General features: G+C 43.0%; 1 protein-coding gene across 2 annotated transcripts in view; it reads right to left on the reverse strand.

Annotated features, from left to right (window-relative positions):
- The window catches only part of USP10 (ubiquitin specific peptidase 10), a 51,241-nt gene extending 46,758 nt beyond the window's left edge, over positions 1-4,483 (reverse strand). For both annotated transcript variants that reach the window (XM_057401902.1, XM_057401901.1), the window contains exon 1: positions 4,341-4,483. In XM_057401902.1, the coding sequence (XP_057257885.1) occupies positions 4,341-4,361 (21 nt within the window). In that variant the 5' untranslated portion in view covers positions 4,362-4,483. The remainder of the gene's footprint in view (positions 1-4,340) is intronic.
- Between the last annotated feature and the right edge of the window lie 6,864 nt (positions 4,484-11,347).

Here is an 11,347-nt window from a genome sequence, read left to right on the forward strand (position 1 = left end):
ACACACACAGAGTTTTTCACCATTAAGCATAACTCTTTGTTCCATAATCCCCAGTTGTATGTTTAATCATCACACATAAAACACTTCCATCAAAAAGGAAAACTGCAGTTCTAGCATGTTTAATTCTTTGGAAATGAACATCTACATTGCTGAAATGGCATTAGAGTGACAAATGACTATAATCCAATGGCCCAAGGCCAGCAACTTCTATTACAACAAGATTTTGCTGTTTTGTACGACACAGCATGTTGCGTGTGTGTCACTAAACAGAAATGAGACTGCTTAGTTTACCTATAAACAAAACCCCACTTAACTTTACAAGTATTTTAACAGCTACATATATGGAAAAAGCAGTGTGTCTAAGCAACTGCCTAGAGAAACTGGATTTATTAATAGGTAAATGGCTGGATCTATTCTAAGAAGGCCCCAAATCAGTGCTATAGTCTAGAATGCACAGAATAAATAGCAGTGATTCACAAAACCTGTAGAGTTTATTCTAGTATTTGCATGCTGCCATATAGTTCCAAATTTAAGTTCTATGCCAGTTTTCTCAGACTTGCTTTTTTTAACCAACCCACATTCACCCACTGTGCTCTGCATGGATCCACCATTCACATTTTAGAAAGGCAAATGGTATCTTCTGGCTACCTAAACTCACAGCTTCTGCTGCAGTATGAATTCCTGAGACCACAGAAGCTTACAACTACTCACTCCACTGGCAGAAGTTTTAGCAAAAGAACAAACCCTTTTTGCTCAGAAGGCCCTTCTGAGCAATGAAAGCAGGACTCAAAAACGAAGGGAGGCAAATCCAGCTTCTTCACCCCTTTAAAACACAGTACAGTAACTGACCAGGACAGGGCAGAAGCAGCAGCTACGATAACACGATGTACTCTAACACCTCCATCCAAACCCACTGTTGCCAGCCCCTACCCACAGCCACCTTTCATTTCATTGTTCGGGTTGTCCTCCCGAGTTATCAGTGTGTTTCACAAACTTGACAGACAAAATCTACACTGCCCTCTCTCCAAACACTTCTTTCTGCCTGTAAGGACCCTGTCAAGTTATACACATCTGCACAGATGCAAGCAAGCTAGCACTCACGCAGCAAGAAACTCATGCAGCTGCAGAGCAACCCTGGTTTTCTTAAGAGTATTTTCGAGACAGATCGATTTCCTGATGAAGGTCACCCACAAACATCAGGCAATACACTGCAAAGACAGCACAGAACAAATGCCTACAGACTGCAGCCTTTTTTTTTTTTTCCCTCCTTCCAGAAACAGTGCTGGCTTAAGGGAACATCAAACTACACCCTGCCAGGGAGCAACACTCCAAGTGGCCATAAAAGAGGCAGTTTGCAGTGCAGTATTTCAGGGAGTCAGATTGCATGTCATGTTCTGAGTTCCAGTTATTCTGGTTGGCAGGCCAGACACAGGCTTGGGTGAGGATGAGTAGCAGCCTATGAGCTTGTTCAGCTTTTCCTGAACTCAAAACTCAACCAGTTTTTACTTCAGCTGGGTCTGGGGACAATATGATACATTTAAAATGGCACTGAGCTAATATGACACCACAGTAATGGTGAAAGAACAAAACAAGCATAAATGATTCATTCTGCTATGGTATCCTTTCTTCTGTTTAACTTGTTTTCACAAGATTTATAAATTATGAGTCTGTATTAATTCTTTCTATGAAAAACAATAGGAAAAGTGGCTAGAACAACTGTTTATACAGTTTCTACAGAGCATTACTCTTTCCAAACAGGGAAATATTTTTTAAAATGTCTTGAAAAAAAAAATTAATTTAAATGACCTTGATGACAAATGGTTTCAGCTATACCCTGTGCTACATCAGTTCAACATCTGTAGCGTCATGCAAAGCCTGTAGTGATACAGCAAGTTTACTTTTAGCTCATACTAATAAAAAACCTTACAGATTTTGAATATACTCAGAACACACCTAGAAAACTGACAGCAATACTTAAGTATCTCATTAAATTATTATGAAATAATGACATGCAATAGAGAGGTACAAATGACCAGCAATGTCTAACCTGTGTTTCCATATACTCATGCTTGCTGACTACCTGGCTGTCCAAAATTAATGCCCCTTTGAAAATAAATGATATGGTCGCGTTTCATGATTTATTTGTTAGAACATGTAAAGTGCCTAACGAAGTATTTCTGCTCACTACTACATGAACCCATTAACTGGCAGAAATTTGACTACCCATTTTAGCTATTAAAAGAACACGATTTTCTTGAAGACTTCTTTTTGCCCCATGTGACAAAAAAAAATTTATGTCTCAATTACGGTACGCTCAAATTACAGTCACAAGGGAAAAGTGAGCACTTTTGCCTCAGACTCTGCATTATGACACAAACATAATCACCAAATAATGTTATTTATGTTTTCAGAACAGAATTTTATCAAAGTATATCTACCGATCTGCAACACTACCATCCTACAATAAAAAGCTGCATCTTCAGGCATGCGAGAATCCAAAATATTGTTAACTTACTTCAGCATTATAGCATTAAACTGCTCTAGAATATACAGTCATATAAATCCCAGACAGCATTTAAATAAACTGATTTATTAATGTAAAAATAAAACAAAACACAAGGATAGGCTGCATTTAATGGCACAAACAAGCATTAACTGAAAGATATCCTACAGATTTGCTTCCAAATGAGACATGAACTTAAGGAGCAACCCTCACGAGACCTAAATATATCCCTTTACCTACAGGGATTGAGTTAAAATAGTCTATGTGAAAGTTAGTACTAACATGACTTTACAGTCTAGTTTTAATTACAGCTGTATATTGCTTCACCATGAACTAAATCATCAGCTGAACTTCCTTGTGTTTCAAGGTACACCAACTTAATTAAAGTACAGACACAAAAATGTCTTTAATTTTTCTAAATCCAGAAAAAACAGCTGTAGTGTAAAACCCAGTGTTATCCAACCGACCACATGCACTTCTGCCTAGTGCTGAGAGTACTGAGGGGGAGGGCAAGGAGTAAAACAGCTTCGGAGACAGACACTGAATTCTTTCGATATATGAGCATTCAAACTAGCATTCATTAGAAAAATGTGTCCAAAACGAATTGCAGTTTCTCAACAGTAAAATAAAAATCGAACGATACTAAACTTAAGAACACTTTAAAATTTTAAAGAAACTCCAGAAACTGCAACTGTCCTCAGAACACTCACATTAACAAAATAATGTCCCTCTTTTTTCCAAACATAAATAAATCAAGCTGGACAAGAAATGTTACTATAGTTTTACCAGTCAGGCTTTTGTTTATGGAAAAATCACTGTCAGGACCACTAGTGTATGATCTCAACTGCCATTAACAAAAGCAGAACTCAGAATTAAAGCGTAATTTCGTTTCACACACTTAAACTTCATAAAAGGTATTTTCTACCACAAAAGACACGTTTTCTTAATAAAATCATCTTTAGCATGATCAAAGCTTTCTAAACTTCATTATTTGCTAAAACCAAAGTTGTGCGAAGTCTTGCAAACACACCACAGTGCACCACATGCACAGCCCGGTATTTTTGCTTTAAAGCTTTTGGGAACCGAAATCCTACAGGAAAGAAACAGTGAAATTATCCCACTCGATCACTTGCTCTAAGCAGACACAAGGTTACATCAGGAATCGAACTTTCAACTTCCACTGAAAAACTACCACAACCGCAGCTTTTCTTCTACTCCCCGCACACATCTTTTGGCTGCTTTAGTTAGTGGGAGACGGGGAAAGTGGACACGCATCTCCATGCACAGCGATCCTGCAACACTCAGCCTTTTGCAGCCCAATGCACTGAGAATTACTGAGTGTTTGGGCGGAGGGTGGGGGGAATTAGCCTACAAATCTCCATATCCCCTTCTCATTATATACTCGTTTCTACCTCTTCCCCCGCTCCAAAAAGGAATACGCACAAACTATCGCCTTTTTCCCCCCACATCCCCTCTCTGCGCTGGCTCAGACAGAAAAGGGCACAGCACCGGCTTCACCTCGTAAAAGCTCCGCATGCCGCCTCCGCCCCTTCCCTCCGCCGAGGCGCAGTGACACCGGCGCGGCGAAGGAGCGATCCCCAGCTCGCTGGTTCCCTCCGCGGGGCCGGCGGAGCGGGATGCCGCCGTCCCGGCGGGCAGCGAGGCGGCTCCACCGCCCTCAGGAGATTCAATGAAGCTGCAGAATCACCCTAGGCCTAGTCCCGGCCACCACGCTCCCCCCCACTCGGCGAGCCGCGACACGGGGCCCGGCAGCCGCTGGCGGCCCCTCACGAACCCCCGCGACACCCCGAGACGGCAGCGGGGGCACGGGCCATACCTGCGCGCCGTTGACCGCCATGGCACCCCTTGTCCGTGGGGAGCTCGGCGTCTGCCGTGCGCTTCACGCTGCTGCCCCCGCCGCCGCCATTTTCTCTCCTGCACGCACCAGCCGGGCGGGCAGGCGGTGCGCACTGCGCCTGCGCACGGATAAGGAGGGGCGTGGCGGGCGGGCCTCTGCGCCTGTGTGAGGGGCGGGAGGCGGTGGCGGGCGGGGGCTGCGCAGGCGCGGTGGCGGCCAGGGCGGCTCTGAGGTAGGGGTGCGGCGGCGGGGAGCGGGTCCGTCTCTCCGAGGGGCCGCCCAGAGGCGGGAGGATGGGCGAGGCGGTGCCAAACCGCTTGGGTTTCAGCCCCCGGGCACTGGCTGGGGAGGGGGAGCTGCTGTGAGGGGCGCCCAGCTGAGGGAGGCCGCCGGCGGGAGCCTGGCCCCACATCGCCGTTGGCTTCGGCCGGCCCTGTGCTGCTGCAGTGTGGGGGAGCGGTGCAGGAGAAACGCAGCGGGAAACTGCACGTAGGCAGGCTGCCCCAGAGGAGTTAACGCAGGGTTCACCTCATGAGGTTGTTAACAAGCCGCACGGCAGTGGTTGCTCCGGCAGGTAACCGTGCCCGTTTGAGGCAGAGCGAAGCTGTCCCACTTCTGACCCAAATAACGAGTGGGAATGGGTTCATTGTTTGTATCTGAGAAAAAAAAACCTCAAGTGACTAAGCCAATCTCATGGTTTTGAGCGGACTGACTCATAACCGAATTCTGAAACCCCCAGGCGAGAATCCATTATATTAGTTGTTAATTTACTCCTTTTTTTTTTTTTTTTTCTCCTTAAACTGGCAAATCCTGCAAAAGTCTCGTTCAGTTGGGATGCAAATGGTAGGGAAAGCTTAACATTACCGTGAAAGTTGAAGAGAAGAAAGGGAAATAAATAACTTTGTTTCTTTGGCTGCTGAGAGAGGAGGCAGTGGGAAGAAGGTTGATCCACCTCCCTCCGATAAGGACGTTTGCCTCTCCGTTTACCAAGTACAGCACTTCATGTGTGCTCATGACAGCGAATGATTTTCTGTATCGGCCTCTGTCCTTTCAGCAGGCACACCCGTGCTGCCGCTCCCTTGTGAATCTAGCAAGTGTTGCTCTTCTGTCCCAGGGCAGAGAACTAGCAGTAAAAACGGCTGTTTAATATGAAAAGGGAGGAACAAAAAGGGGAGACAAATGTATAGGCCTTTTGCATACAGCATTTCAAAGGTCTGAAACCCCCTCTCCCCTCGGGAGTCTCATTTACAAGGTAAATAAAGGACTGAAAACCCTTACTTAGCTCATCCGCTTGAAGGCAAAATTCCCTTCTGCCCACAGCGCTGCCTAAATAAAGAGGCTGTTTTTGCTGGAAAAAGCCCCTTCAAATAGCTGATACACAAATGAGGACAGTACTTCCCACTTGAAAGCTGGTTAATTCAAATACCAATACTGTTAAATGCTGTAGCTGGTGGCAGAAACCTACATGCGCATAAAGGCGCTGTCTTGTAATTCAGCAATATTTAAAACGCCTTCCAATACTATCCCATCTTAATACAGTTTCATTGTAAAGTCTCTTAATTTACCACAATATTTTGCAATAATGCAAGTTTTGCAAGTTCTATTGTAAAAGGAAACTTTATTGTTTTGCAGAAACTTACTTACCTGCTGGGAAGTTTGCTCCTCAGTTCTCTTTTATCATTCATTTTTGCCATTTTAACGGTCTGTTATTGCATTACCACTTACTGCAGTGCCCAAATCAGTTTTCTTTATATCTATCCTTTATGCCAGTGGCCATGAATTACAGCTCACAAACAGCATGCTGTATTTCTGACTTAAAAAAAAAAAAGCTATATTTCTTTCAGTGTATCCATGCTCTTAAGATTCATGGAGTAAAGTAATGTTCTTAACAACTTGGTACTGACTTAATTACTTTGTGAAGTGATCAACAACGAACGTGGTCCATGGCTGGGGAAATAAAGTGTTGTCTGATGTTAGCTAGTGAGCTGAATAAGCTACTCCCAGTTTAGCTGCCTCCCAGTAACTGCTGTAATTGTTTTTATCCCACAGGAAATGAAAAGTGTTTGGGAATGGCTCAACCTTCCAAATCAAACTCCTCACAATTTTGCTGTATCGAAAGACCTGTTCTCATGACAGCACCCAGGAGGTGAAGGGATTTATATGTATGACTTTTCTGAAGCAACCAGGACCCACACATCTGTTCTTTCAGGGTGGAGGAGAGTATCTTCCTGGAGTGTTGCAAGAACTGGTTGATCACTATGGGAGGTGTCCTGCTGTCCATGTAAAGGTTCCTCCCAGTGCCCAGAGCTTTAGGAGCTCTGAAGACTTTCTTCAGAGATAAGGACTTTGCCTTTTTTTCTAGGCACCATAAGGGCTTTGCTACTTCTCCAGTCATTCAGGTAATGGGATTCAACAGGGAAAAAAAGAAAACAGCGCTGTACTGTATTTGGGGGGATGAAGACACAGAAAGCCAAGGTGGCTGCTCTGTAGAGAAAACCTAGAAACATTACTTAAAGCACCAAGAATCTGAGGGGCCATGGTAGTGCCAACTTTGAGCCCATAATGGCACAAAAACAGTGTTGGGGAGGGAGCTCTTTTTCCTCTGCCCTCACCACTGCCTATCATAAAGTACTTACAGGCAGCAGCTATATTCCCTGGTGGGCTTTGCCAGGAGGGGTGTTTGCTTATGGGTCTGCTGACTCCTTGAGTTTCAGGTTTTCCATTTAAAATGAACCTAATCTAGGCCAGGATCCCCAGAGGCACTGTTGCTGTACCCTGCCAAGCAAAGCTGCCACAGAGCTCCTCCAGCATGAGGTCCAAGAGGTGCTGTGAGCTTTGCTGGAGGGAGGTAGATGAAGCTGTTTTTACTGTGGTCATAGAGGCCCAAAGGCTGTTTGTTACATGATGTGGTGCCTGTGAGAAGGAACAGAAGTCACTGCTGAAGGAGGTCCTTTTTGCTTCTCATGATTATAACCACATTTTTACAACCCTGATAAAGTGCTTCTCCTTCCTTTGGAGAACTTGGCTTTGGTCCTTCTTGTTGAACCTCTTTTTTTTTTGGACAGCTGCTATCACTGGATAGTCTCTCCTGAGGTTTTCCCAAAGCCTTATACTTTGGAGTACCCAGAGCACTGAAACAAGACTACAGAATAAGTTTTAACTTGCTGTGGCCTGAATTGCAGAGGCCAGAAGTGGGTGGACACAATAAGCCAAGTAGCAAAGAACACCAATAGCAAATGTTACATTCCAAAAATGCAGTAATGCAAGCCTGGCTTCAAACTCTGTATTTCTAAATTTGCAGGGAAATTGTAACGAATGCATTTAATTTGTCAATGTAAGGAAGTTCAGTATGGACCAGTTCAAGTCAAGCTGAAACAAATTTGAAGTCTGGGCAAGCCTTTAGTAGATCATGTGGAGGCTTGGCTCAGTATGTTCTGTGTTTCAGTTATCTATTCAGACCTCATGGCTGAATTATTTGTGACTTACTCATCCTTATCTTCAACATGAGCCTTCTCTCCTCTCATGCAATCATCTGGTTTAGGGCTGCAGTCTCAAAAAAGACCTGCAAGTCTTACATCTCACTTTCCTTTCATGTTCTGTCACCAAACCCATCAGGATATAAACAAAGGTACGCATTTTCCCAAAGCCACTTGCAATTCCAAAAAGAGCCTGTGTGATGCTAAAAAATGCATGTGGGATCAACAAACCCGCTGCTGTACTGTCTGTCTCTCACTGAATCATGGCGTTGTCAGAAGGGAGAAGGAAATTTTAAGTAGCTGGAGATGCTTTGTGCTCAGACGCACAGCACACAGACAGGATACCTCCATCTGGACTTGGGATACATCAGCCCTGATCCAGTGCCTGTGAGACAGCTCAGAACTGTAAGGGCACAAAGGAGTAATTAGCTTCTCACTCATTATTACATTCATGAGAACTGAAATATGACAAGAAGCCAAAATCTGTCACTTTAAAAAATACTGAATCCTAAACTGCACATGGAAAATCACCAGTATTTGGAGGAATGCAGTTTGATCTTATGGAGACAGACAGACAAAGAGACACTCGGGCACATTTTTCTCAACAGAAATATTTCCAGCTTCTTTCTCAAGCCTTCAGAACACCTTCATCTCTTAGTCAGTGATTTTTCCTTAAGGTATCTCAAGGGATTTATGTTATCTAACATTGGTGTTACAGGCAGCAGTTACTCAACAATGCTGATGCAAAGGTACAGTCATGGAAGTGTGGGAAGAGAAAGCCTGAGGTTTTTGGTAGCTGCTCTGTGTCAGGTAAAACGAGCTTTCCTCACAATTTGGCAATAGGAGCCTTTCTAAAATGAGATAGAGCAGTACTTATTTCTCCCCAGGGCAGGAAGAAAGATCTGTACTTCCTGGTGAGAACTAAAACATTTTATAGAGCTTGAAGTTGAAGGCAGGTGCAGGAGCCAGAGTGATTCTAGAAGCACAGACCAGGAGAATATGCCTTTTGTCTACCCATTTTAATTACTCATCCAAGAGCTGTTCAGACCTCGAAAATCAAAGTAGAAATTCACTTGTGTCATACGTATTCGTTCATTTCTGCAGAATTCCAACACACCGATTGCGCAGATCGGTTCAAGCACTTGGGAGCTCAACTTATTTTCAGGCATCATGTGCTGTCTCCCAACACTTCCTGAGTGATGATAAGCCATGTCTGGGTTCATAACATCCAAAATCCATGCTGCCAGACTGCTTTTGGCAGTGCTTAACTGCTGTGGCTCTCAGAGGTGCAAATGGTAATAACTTCTTCATACAATAGTGGAGAAATGCTTACGGCAACAAGAGGTACGATACCCCAGTGGCCTCTGGTAATGTGAGAGATGTCCCATACTCACTTCTAGCCTCTGTTTTCAAAGGGATGATAAATGGACTGGGAAAAATAAAGTTTTCCTTGATGAGTACTGAGGTTCTGTTCTGCCCCTGCAATTAAGTTTAAAGTTATGAAGTCCTAATGTGTTTGTCTACTCCCCATTAAGTGCTGTATTTGAAACCACTATATAAACTGGATCAGGTCTTTTGCTCACAGCTGCGAAAGATGTGCAAAGTAGTTTCTGACTGCCTGGTTTGGAGCACCATGCAGAAAAGGTGGATTAGCCAGAGAATTTAATTTTCTACTTCATATTGTTACATTTAGCTTCTGCCTTTTAAAATGTTTCCACTATTATCAGTGCCACTTAAACATAATTACAAAATTCCTTCTGCAGTTTCTCAAAAAGGAAAGCCTCCCTTAAATCAATACACAAGTCAGACGGTGATGAATGCAGTAGTCTAAACTGAATTTATTGTTTCCAGACATTAATGCAATACATAAACACATTGAAAGGGAAGGATATAGGAACAAGCAACCCATTAACAGAAACACTGAAATTTATGTTCTATACACATGAAAATATCAAAAAAAGTTAAGTAGTTGTCAGTCAACATAGCAAGGATTACAGATTATAAAATAAACTCAAACAACTAATTAATGAGTTTGTCATAATCAAAATGTTTTTTTGTTTGCTTGGTTGGATTAAAATTTATTTTTAGGGTAAAAAATAATAACCATTACCTCATGCAGTGTAAAATGGCTTTAAAAGAAATCCAGTAATGCAAATGAAAGTCTAATTCCAGAGGCCTTTTTTTTTTTAAACACCAAAAAATCCTCAAGGGGGTTCACAAAAATAATTTCAGTTAGTTTTCTTAAATCCTTTCTTAGCATTGAAGAGGAAACCTGTAACGTTCTTGCACTCCAGAGACTTACTCAGAAGTACCTTTCAATACAAATACAGTCTTACAATGTATGTGAGTTCTTCAATTTACAAGAGCTTCAAATGTGATGAAGTTCAAAAATGTTTTCTTAGTGTTTTCCAATTATTGAGGTAAATAGTTAAAAAATAATAAAAAAAAGGGTAGCGGGATATCAGCTGTATGTACACCACATGCAAATAAAGAAGGCAAATCTTAAATACATAGTTATGGTGCACAAGGGAGACGTGAAAGAAGGATCAGGGAAGAAAACCAGCAACAATCAACAGTTACCCAGCAGGACTTTAAACCAAAGCCCCTGCAGATCCCCACTAGTTGCAAATAAAGCATGTTTATCAGCACGTCTGGCGAGCTGGGCTACGGAGAAGAGCCTGTACAATAGTCACAATTACAGCGGACTGCCCGACAATGCTGAGAATGTAAATGCTGCTCCAACAGCTGCACCGCATCCCAAGCAACCACACAAAGACCAACAGAGCCATCAAATGATGAGCTCCTGATGGCAACAGCAGGGCCACGATTACAGAGCAGTAGCTTCTACAGTAAATAACAATATATGGCAAACAGGAGACTGAGTTAGCAAAATGCAGTATAAAAAAGTATAAAAGTTGTTTTTAAAAACTGCCTATAAAGTTCTCTTGGGAAGGAGGAATATTTAGTCTGCGGCATTATTACAATAACTGAAGTGGCTGTATCAGACTGCTGGTGATTGACTTCTTGTGAATCAGAGGTGCATTTCTGAAATGCCCCAGGGTGAATGCCTGAAAGCTGCCCAGACAGTCGGGGAATTTTAGTATCTGCAGCAGAATCAGCTGTGTTTGTAGAGGGTGGACTGACACTTGGGTCGGAAATCTCTCTACTTGGTATGCAGAGGATACTGTGACACAAAGGGTCTCACAGACAATTGTCAGTTCATTCCCAAGTCTGTACCCCAAACACAGGCCCAAGTATATTTTGAGTTTCTGCCTTTTGAACCTGTCTTGCTGGGGAAGGTGTCTGGTTGCACAGCTGGTGAGGGACTGGTGAGTCCCCACCAAAACCATCAGGAAAGGCTACTCTCAAGGAAAGAGATTTTGAACTTTAAAAAAAAGGAGGAAAGTGTGAGCTATTAGCTCAGGCAAAAAAACAAGTTGCTGTCCTTCAGGATTACCAAACCCCAATTAATCATCCTTGGTTAATAAGCTTTTTGACAGCAAAGTCTAG

The sequence above is a fragment of the Pezoporus wallicus genome, unplaced genomic scaffold (assembly GCF_028554395.1).
Source record: "Pezoporus wallicus isolate ANWC-B61680 ecotype Strahan unplaced genomic scaffold, APGP_CSIRO_Pwel_v1 contig_7835, whole genome shotgun sequence".
NCBI classification, from domain to species: domain Eukaryota; kingdom Metazoa; phylum Chordata; class Aves; order Psittaciformes; family Psittacidae; genus Pezoporus; species Pezoporus wallicus.